At 45.8% G+C, this 10,999-nt stretch overlaps 1 protein-coding gene across 1 annotated transcript in view; it reads right to left on the minus strand.

Moving 5' to 3' along the window:
- Positions 1 to 10,999, minus strand: part of Ptdss1 (phosphatidylserine synthase 1) — a 62,573-nt gene that overhangs the window by 34,510 nt on the left and 17,064 nt on the right. Inside the window, exon 3 of the mRNA XM_004641293.2 lies at positions 726 to 770. Coding sequence (XP_004641350.1) covers positions 726 to 770 — 45 coding nt within the window. The remainder of the gene's footprint in view (positions 1 to 725; positions 771 to 10,999) is intronic.

The raw sequence follows: 10,999 nt of genomic DNA on the forward strand, positions 1-10,999 counted from the left end.
GGCCTTCCTCCACTTCCTGGAGGTGCAGGGCCCAGCTTGTCTGGTACTCCCTGGTGGCCTCAGTTAACTGTGGTCTCTGAAGGCTGAAAAAAAAAAAGCAAACTAAAAATATCTACCCATTATTATTAGTCTCTTTACATGTGTACACAAGATTACATTTTCCAAACCTAAAATAATTTACTTGATGTCTTATTTAGGCAAGACAAAGCCAAATAAAGTTAGGAAGGCTTATCTGAAGTCTGATTGAGATGATTTGGACTTTCTGTGTCACAAATCAAGTAAAACTAACACAGCCAGCATCTTATATACTTATCAACAAACTTTCGTTCAAATGAGGGCTCTCTGTCAAAAGATCTGTTTCCAATTTCTTTCCTATTCCTAATGTTAAAGGCAAGGAGCTTCTGGTTCTCATTCCCTCCTGGATGTGGAGCGGACAAGCATGTTCACAGGATGACCTGAGGCTGTACGAAGCCCAACCAGCAATCCTGAGCACACTCCCGAGACAGCAGAGAGGTCAGGCAGAGCAGGGGTAGCTGATGCACTGGAGAGCTGGAGCCACCTTCAGTACTTCACATGGGAGAACTTTAGTGGAAGAAACGACATTGGGAACAGCAAGAGGTAAAAAACGAATACTTTTCTTGATAGTGTGGTAAGTCAAATAGCTACAATTTTTAAAACAATTTTTAAAAAGTAGAAGACATTTTTAGATCTACTAATGAACTCACCAAAAACCATTCGCCATATGGCTGGATGAGGCCGAGTAAATGGACCTGTAGACAGAAATCAAAGTGAGAATGAACTGGTTTGAAAAGGGAGACATAAGCTAGACAGCCATCGACTTAGCGATAATAAGAAACAGCTCTCCATGGTTCAGTCTTGGCTACAAAACACTTCAGAAGCCAAAGTGGAGCCTGAACTCTTTTACTCACATTGTAACAACTGTCACTACAGTCATCACAGGCATTAATCTCCACAACCCAGGGTTTTACGCTCTGCAGAAGTGAGAAAATCACTTCCCACGGAAACAATGCTGTAGTGTGAGCAGGTCACCAGGCTGACCTGTGCTTTGTTTCTTTTATATGCAAGTGTGTGTGTGTGTGTGTGTGTGTGTATGTGTGTGTGTAAAATACATATTGAAACTTCACAAGTGAAATCCCCCGCTGTCTCAGAGCCAGAGCCAGACATTAGTACAGCACATGTGTGGGCGCATGTGTGTATGGGCGCACGTGTGTATGTGTGTAAGTACTGGACATGGAGGCACACAGCTACGATCCCAGCACTCTAGGAGGGACAGACAGAAAGATTACAAGTTTGAGCTTAGTCATGACAACGTAGTAAAACCCTGTTGTTTTGGTTATTTTTCTCTCTGTTGCTGAGACAAAATACTTGACATCCAGGAAGGAAAGGTTTATTTAGCTCAGTTTGTGGAGGTCTCAGTCCATACTTGGCTGGCTCCAAGGCGGAGTGGCACATGGCAGCAGAAAATAGCAAAAGCAACACAAGCAAAAGAGGAAAAGCAGAACAAGAGAGAAGGCTCTGTCTCCTATGTCGCACTCAGGCTGCCTGCCCCAGGACCGGTGTAGTACTCACACTCATAATCCCTCACACCAATAATCCTAGCATTGGACCATGAATCAATCACAAACTCTAGCAGCTGCCTCATGACTACATGAGGCTCAGTGGGGTGGAGGTGGAGGCAACAAGATACAAACCACAACACCTGTCTCAAAATAAAATATAAAATAGGTTAGGAATGCAGCTCTATGCAGAAACTCTGGGAAAAGTGGGGCCAGCAAGTGGAAAGCCAGGGGGTGGTGGGGATGAGTGAAAGAGAGTGAACACTGACTGAGCCTTGAGAACCACAGAGCTGGCATGGTGGCGCAGGCCTGTGATCCTTGCACGTGGAAGATTGAAGCAGGGATCGCCACAGTATGAGGCTGGCCTGGCCTACATAGTGAGTTCACCACCAGCCTAAACTACATAGGAGAACTTTAAGTGACATGTGGAGTGCACTGGAAACAAATCAGTGAGCCCAGTGACACAGTAGCTTCCAATTCTGACACAGGATAACAAAACACCTGGAACTTGGCAGACAGATGCGTCAAGGCAAATAGATTCTACACAACTGAAGAAGGGGTTCATCAGGACAAAACCTAGCTGGATCCAAATGCCACATGGATTCCTCCTCTTCTGCAGAGAGGAGAAGGAGTACAAAGGAAGGGAAGAAGCAGGCTAGCTAGCTGGTCCCCCAGGCCTTGGCCCACTGTATCAATTTATCACTTGCAGCAGGTCACGACTCTGAGAAAAGCACTGTGTGGGCGGGCAATGAACCTGCCTGGCTCTCCCACACTTTCTGCACAGCCTTTCTGCACCTGAAACCCACTGGCCCAGGGGAGACACCGGGGCATCTTCCTGTGTAGTACAGCAAGGGCTAGTCTAAGGTTGAACCTGGCCACAGGCCAGGGAGGAATGCAGAGCTGCCTCTCTCTGCTTCTCCAAACGTGGCCCGCAGGGGCATAGCGGAGCCTCTCCTGGGGTCCCCTGGGGACAGTGTGGTGGTGACATTACCACTAGAGTCCACTGTAGAAGTGAAGCAGGCAGAGTGTAGCCAATGCTGGCAGGAATTTTCTCCTCAGAGCAGCTCTGGATGTGGTGCCTCTCCCTAGAGGCACAGCCTGGTCACCAAGCCCTCTCACTTCCGTAAGCCTGTCCATGTTGTATTCATATTCTCCCTCCATCACTTGTCTCCATCTCCCTGCCACCCCCGCCCCCAGCCTCACTATGTAGTCCAAACTGGCTTCCAACTCATAGTGATCGTCCAACTCTGGGATTACAGGCTCTCCCCACCATGCCCAGCCAACCTGGGATCTCACTGGAAGAGAAATATTACATTGTAGTTTTTATTCTGTTACAGAATTAGGTGTAAAAACACAAACATGCCATATTTTAACCATTTTCTTTTGGTGAATCAAGTTCACCTTATAGAAATCAGTTCTGAGGCTCACCTGCTACCCACACCTATTTAGTTGCTGAGTTTAGCCAACGACAGCTCAAGGGGGGGGGGGGGCGTCCCTGATTTCCCCAAAGGCATCTGGCGAATTTCTTTTGGCTGTCAGGAAGGGAAAGTGTGGCTGGGGAGGGACTCATCCAAAAGCACATCCAAGTCTGTTCCATTTCTAAGCTCTGACATTGAGGGCTTGGAGAAGGAGCACAGTTATAGATCTTTTAAATCAGCTGCTGCATTCTCGGAAAGTTACAGGGAAGCATAAGAGCCAGAATCCATTTCCAGGTAATGTAACAGGTTTATCTGAAGCCACTGGAAAACTGGCTAAAATTGCCATCCTTTAAGCAATTTTCTCTTACAAATACTCTTCTTTGCTGATGTTACCTGATGGCTGTTGACCGTCACCACCAGTGGCTTTAGTGTGATGTCATTGCCTGGCTTGCAAAGGCTACTACAGCAATACCATGAAATTTACCTTCTGGGCATAACGTGGGACCATAGCTTTCTCTGTTTTCTGCTTAGGTCCAGCTCTAACATTTTATGACCCATTCTTTGGTTTGCATCAGAATTCCGAGCCCAAGCAACACTTGTAATGGCTCGAAGGATGTTGGCTGTCAAGAACAACAGCAATGAAGCACCAGTGCTTTGCGGAGCACATCTGTGTACATCTCAGATGTGGACTGAGAACCCTCACGTGACCTCTGCGCTGCCCTTGCCTCTCTGGGTGGTGCAGATGAGGACAATGTGGCCAGAGGAGCTGGCCTAGGGTCACACAGGCCCCCAGGTCCCCCACGACGCTCAGTCAACTCTGTCCGTGCGCTGAGTGGCTAGGGGCACCTGCGCCCCCTATGTGGCCCCCACATGGCTGGGTTTTTCAGGACAGCAGATGGGGCTGGGTGGCTCCCAGGCCAGAGATGCAAAGGGACAGAGAGGAGCAGGATGGGTGCCACTGCAGGGACAGTGAGGCAGAGGGCTTTACATGGTCTTGCTCTACCGGGCAGCAAGCAGGGAAGAGCTGGGAAACAGCAAGAGCGCCTCCAGAGACAGAAGCCCGCCCCTGCCTCAGGGTCTTCCCCTAGAAAGGTGAGAAGAGGACTATGGTGGCCCTCTCCAGAGGTAACCACAAAACCCAAGCCAGAGGTTATTTCAGTCATCAAATCTACCTCCCTCAAAGCTACAAGGCTTGTGACAATCATCCACTGTCCTCTGGGAAGAAGCTCATTTTATTTTTTATGAGACAGGATCTTGCTTTGCAGTTCAGGCTGGACTTGAATGCACTACGTAGGCCAGAACTGAGTCCAAACTCACAGCAATCCTCCTGCCTCAGCCTTCTGGGTACCTGGGATGATAAGTGTATGCCACTATGGTTGGCTATAACCTTGAAATTTTAAAATGTAGTATTTTAGGTTCATCCTTGCAAGCACTCACTAGAAATGCCATCTTTACCCTCAAAATGAAGGATGAGGCTGGCCAGCTTTTGTACCGAGGACCCTGGTAACTTTGCTCACTCATGTTAATCAGTCTTTGCTGAAGATGCCGAAAGTGCCAGGGGCACACGAGGGAGGCCCTGCCCCACAGCATCCACCTGGGAAGCATGTGGGTACCACTGTCACAGCCTGAGGACACTGCTCCACCCCAAAGCCTCTCCCATAAACCAGACACCCCAAAGGGCTGCTGGGGGACCTGTAGGGAGCTTTCCCTTCCCATCTTCCCCCCACTGCCCTTAAGGTTTCAAGTTGCAGGAGGGCACCCCCTCTAGGTGGGGTGGCAATGGAGACCCTGGGCTTTCTAATTTGATCAGCTCTATCTGAAAAAGTGGACCACCTGTTAGACGGATCCTCCTTGCTATGCAGGAGAAATGAAGAGGGTGGTGGGGGCAACACAGAAACCCATGCTACTTCTCAGTTGCAGTTTTATGAGACATTATTTAAAAACCACATGTTTATTTTCTTTATCAACCCTTCTATCTAGGAGCTGTAACCCTGGGTCAGTCACTGAGAGCAAGCTGGATTTCCAAAGAAAGAGACAGAAGGTCTTTGTCAGGAGGAGAGCTGGCGTTTACCCCAGAAACTATAAAGTAAGATCACCGCTTGACTCTCCAGAAACAGTTCTGAGTAGTTAATGCAAGGGCCTGACCATTAGGGAGGCACAATTCTTTAAACAAAACCCAGAAGAGGTCTAACAGCAGCAAGACATGTGTATCTCCTCACACCAGAAGCCCCGAGCAGCCCTCTACACCTGCTTCTTCTCTGGCTGGTGATTATTTTAAAGTTTAAATTCTCTCCAAAATAAAATGATCTCGAAGTAAATTTCAAACCTGAGGCCTAATTATCCCCATCACTGCCTGTCCTGGAGACTGAACCCAAGACCTTGCGCTGGGCCTCCTTCCCACCCGCCCCACACCCCCTTCTGAGTCCAAGTTTTACTAAGTGGCCCAGGTTAGGCTCAGACTTGCCATCCTCCTGCCTCAGGCTCCCAGGGCACGGAGATCACAGGCATGTACCACCAGACCCAGCTTAGAATTAGCCTGAAAATAAATTTTCTCTTTTACTTTAAAAGGTGACGAACTGTCAGGATCATTTGCAACTGTCAAGAAAACATGATTAACATGATCTTAGCTCACAGGAGTCATAAGAGGTGAAGAATATACAGAAGGATAAACACTGGAAAATCAGGAAATACTGGTATTTTGCTCTGCTCAAGCCATCTTAAAGAAGCACTGAAGCTGGGTGCAGTGGCCCATGCCAGTAACCCCAGCGGTGCCCAGCACCACCACTGTATATCTAGGCCAAGATCACCAGGGCAGAAAAGCCCAGAGCAGGACCACCTGTTGATGATGGCTGATGAGAAAGAGGGCCGGGCAGGGTCTCTAAATGACACATGAACTGCCAGAATGGTTAGGCTTACAGCCACCTTGCCTCCCTTGGCTGAGACAGTTTCCTGTGGCTTTTCTAATACTTAGAGCCAAAAGTATCCTGACTGCTGTATCACTCAAGGGAGACAGGCAAGGACTTTCTTTGCTATTTAGATGCCAGAGAAGAATCACAGGGTCCCCTACTGGGGGAACTGATCCATGCGACCACACAGATGGCATATATGGACTCACAAATGCAAGCTGAGACATGTGGTCAAAGTTAAATTTAGGTCTTCACACAAACATGCAGGGCAGCCTTTATTAGGTCAAGGACAAATGCCTTTGAAGTTGGCAAGGCAGAATCATTCTGGGCATGCCATCCACTGCAGGCACTTCACCAAAAGGCCTCTGAAGGAGAAGGCAGGCTTTGGGCCTGCTTCCACCATTCATTTTCATTACTTAACTTGAGAACTTGAGCATCTTTGCCAAGAGTGAAGGGAAGGGGAAATAAGGTGGCAAGGCTAGAGCAAGAAGCAGCATGAGCATTCATTCCACTTAGAGACGTGGCCATTTAGCACAGAAGTCTGGCTACGCAGCCACACAGCCCAGGAGCACTGTGCCTAGCGGCCCTGCTGGCAACCTAGCACCTCCACTGGCAACTCCCAATGCTACTCCCAATGCAGAAACAGTCAACGGCATTTCCGTAGGGACGCACGGTTTGACTGCCCGTACGAGGCACTTTCCCATCTCTGAGACAGAATAGAGGGCACGAAGAACTCAAAGGAGAAGTGGGTTCAGCCCACAGCGTGCAGGCTGCAAAGCAGAAATAGAATGGTGGAAGGGCACGTGAAGCAAAGCTGCTTCCTCAGGGCAGCCAGGAAGCAGAGGAAAAGAGCTGGGAAAAAGAAGGTGCCCTCCCAGGTCACCCCCCACCAACCCACCTCAACCAGGCCTCAGGTCTGCCACACATCAGCTACTGAGCCATAAACAGATGAATCCTCAGGTCAGTATGATGCCCCATAATCCAATTATCTTCCAAACATGAGACTTTTGGGGGACATTTTAAACCTAAACAATAGACTTATCTTATGTAATACTTGAATAAATGATCCTCAGAAAAAGATCAACGTAAGGGTCGGCTAGATAGTTCAGCAGACTAAAGTACCTGCTTAGGCAGAGCCAGTGGCCGAGATATGATCCCTGCTATGCCATGCCAGCCCTGCCCCCAGGGCGTGCTGAGATGGTGATTGAGGTTGGGCGTGGTGACACAGTCACCACACCTGTAATCCCACCACTTGGGAGGCTGAAAACAGGAGAATCACTACAAGTCCGAGCTACATAGTAAGACCCTGTAAACTCTGTAACTAAACACACTAAAAAAAGAAAAAAGGTAAACATAATTTATGTGCTATGTACATTTGTTTGTTGCGGAGTGAGGGGGTTGAGCCAAGGTCCCCATAAGTAGCTCAAGCTGGCCCTGAATTCACTACACAGCCCAGGATGGCTTCAAACTCAAAGTGACCCACCTGTTCCAGTCTCTTCAATGGTGAGACTGCAGGCATGCGCCACCAGACCAGGTGCTAGCTGTGCTTGGCTTCAAGAAACTCCCTCCAAGTTCTCCCTGGCTTGATGTTAAGGCTGGAATATAGTTTGTTCCCTTGAAACTGCTGCTACGATTTGTTTGTCACTGGCAGAGTGGTAGGGCCTCTAAGAGGTGTTTGGGGGCACACCTTGAGACCAGAATGTTAAGTGCAATGAAAGAGACACACAAGCTTCAATATTGCATGGGTTCTCGCATCCAAGAAGCCTACAGTACAAATAAATTCAATGGAAAGATATGGGTAATATGAAAGGGTTAACTTTTGTAAAAGGGAGGGAGATGGGAGGGTGCGCAGATAATGGGAAATACAGGGAAGGGGGCAGAAAAGGAATTCAGATGTCCTATGTGCATGGGCCAGCTCCCCACAACAAATGTAATCTTAGGTTCTGCAAATACATATTAATAAAAAAATTCACTTAAGGCGGAGGGGAAGGGAAGGGAAAAGGAGAGGTAGAAAGAATTAAGATGTGTTTTGTATGTGATCAACTCCACATGATCAGTGTAATCATTTCGTACCACAAACACATAGTAATAGAAGTCATGACTGAAGGCAAGGATACACGTCAGGCATAAGCACCTGCCTGACAAGGGCAAGGCCCTGGGTTCAATTCCCGGGAACAACAACAACAAAAAGATTAAAAAAAGGGGTGTTTGGGTCATTAATGCAGTTCTTGAGACTTACTTATTTATCATAGGAATGTGTGAGCTCTGCTCTCACAGGCCTGGATTGGTTACCACAAGAGTAGCTTGTCATAAAGCAGGGCCACCTCCAAATCTGTGTTCTGCACATGTGCCTGCTGGCCCTTCTGACTTCTTCGTATCAAGCAGTTCCACACCCCCACAGATGTGTCCACCCAGTCTTGGGCTTCCAGCCTGCAGAATGGTAGCCACCCCCATCTCTTTCTTCATAAATTACTTGGTCTTAGGAGTTTGGTCACAGTAAAATGGGCCAAGACACTGGAATAATGTCCCAATTCCTATCCTACAGGATGATGTATTGATTGCACCATCCTTTTTCTATACCCATCTAAACTTTACTTTTGATGTTTTCCCCAGTGAGTGGCAGGAGGTAGAAATAGAGGGGGAAAACAGAAAGTGAGAAAATACAGATCAATTTGCTAGTTTCTGCCAATCAGAGGCCCCATTTGGGTAACAGAGGAACTTGGACCCAGCTGTCATCATCTCCTGCAGCATTTAAAGCATCCTAGGTACAGGTCATTGTGACCTCACTCTGGGGAAAAAGCCGGGCCAACAGCAACCACAAGGAAGGGAAGGAGACAGAGAAATGTTTTATACAGGAAGACAGAGCTATAACACCTTGTAATGCACAGAGAATGAGACTGGACAGAGCAAGAGGAAAAGCAGAGCAGGGCCCTGACACCAGGCTGACATGAACGGCCAGGTAACCTTCGGGGATGACCGGCAGCCAAGGGTTGCTGCTTTCTCATTTGTAAACTGACCAGGCTGAACTAGACAAGCTCTAAGGCCTTCCCCGCTCCTCTTTGTATGTGTCACAGTCTCTGTGACAAGGTCAAGCACAACACAAAAAGTGCAAGGTGAGCCTAGAGTTTTATCATTCCAAGATCAAAATCAAAGCACACTGATAGATTAAACACAGGAAGAAAGCTTTGAAGGTTAGAGGACTTCCTGCAGAAATCACACAGACAGCAACTTCAGATGGATTTGATCTTCTAACCCTCAGTGCCTTTCACAGCTTGAAAACACATTTGCAAGTGAGGGCACTCAGTCTCTGCTGAAACTTCATCGAAGGGACAGCTATAAAATCCGGGCTACTAGGAGAGTCTTCATGTAGAATCCTTCAACTTCCGAACTGAGTCCGGACCCAGAAACAGTAAATTTACAAAGGATAAAAGGAACCATCACAGGAAATAACCACTGAGAAGTAAGAACAGATAACATGACCAAGGAAATCAAAGACTGAAAGGACAGACTTGATACCTCCAGATTTGGACTGACTCATCTGCTGAACACTTCTGAATGCTCTCTGTTCTGATGGCTTGATGGGACAAAAGACACTCTCAGGCTGGGGGACAGAAGAGTATAAGTAATGATATAGAAAGAGGACAAATATTGGCACAGACTAGTAATAATGTGGCCCAGGCTATGACAGAAATAAACAGCAGATCTTCACAGGATATAAAGGGCCGAATGGCTAAGCGCACTCACCAACATCTGATTAGTGTAACCTGCTCATGTTTTTGAGTCTAAAATTTCCCTTGAGAAGTGAAAGACATCTACAACAAAAATTATAACATTCTGACAAAGAAAACTGTAGAAGACAAAAGGAAGTGAAAAGATATCCCATGTTCCTAGACAAGCAGAAGCAATATAATCAAAATGGCTACATTTCCAAAACTGGTAAGATTTTGTGCAATCTCAATCAAAATACGAAAGGCATTCCTCACATATCTGGAGAAAACAATCCAAAAATTCTTATGCACCTGGAAGATCTAGAACAGCAAAAAACAATTCTGGGTAACAGTAGGAAAGTGGGAAGCACCATAATTTTAGGTTTGAAGTTATATTACAAAGCTACGGTGACAAAAACAGCATGGTACTGGCATAAAACCAGAAACATGGATCGATGGAACAGAACAGAAGAAGTAGAAACAACCTCAGACACATTCAAGTATTTGATTTTCAACAAAGAGGCCGAAAACATATACTGGAGGAAAAACAGCTTCTTTAATAAATGGTGCTGGGAAAGCTTGATATACACATGAAGATTAAGTTTAGACTCCCATATCTCTCCATGTACTAAACTAAAATAAAAATGGATTAAATATCTACAAAAACAATCTGCTGGAAAATAAAATATGTAAAACTCCTGAAGACAGACATAGGCAAGAGCTTTCTGAATAGAACCCCAATGACACAAAAAATAATATAGAGAATCAACAAATGGGATATCAAATTAAAAAGCTCCTAAAAGTCAAAGGAAATGACTAAGTGAAGAGACAAACTATAGAATGGAAAAAAAATTTGCCGTTATTCTTTGGACAGAGGACTAACATTTAAAAGATGCAAAGAAGACAAAAAAACGCTTAAGATTCCCCACCAAAAATAGTTAACTTATATATATAGGCACTTCTTAGAAGAAACAGATAGACAATAAATACATTAAAAAAGTTCAACATCACCAACCAGCAGAGAAACACAAATTAAAACACAGATAAAATCTTACTCCAGAAAGAGCAGCTATCATCAAGAAATCAAATAATTTGTACTGAAAAAAAAAATGTATCTGTATGTACAAAATTGGGTAGATATACAGCTACTTTCTCTTAGTTCAATGAGATTTGTACTAAGTGTTTAGACAAAATATCCTGTCCGCATCTTGTACTATGAATAATTACTATGAAGACAACAACATGCAATGTATTAATTATTGTAGCTGTCCTACTAACCTGTTTTTTTTTTAATTTTTTTTTTTATTTATCCATTTGAGAGAGAGAGAGAGAGAGAGAGAGAGAGAGAGAGAGAGAGAGAGGTGTGTGTGTGTGTGTGTGTGTGTGTGGCC

Source organism: Octodon degus, unplaced genomic scaffold (genome assembly GCF_000260255.1).
Source record: "Octodon degus isolate 3935 unplaced genomic scaffold, OctDeg1.0 scaffold00134, whole genome shotgun sequence".
NCBI lineage: Eukaryota > Metazoa > Chordata > Mammalia > Rodentia > Octodontidae > Octodon > Octodon degus.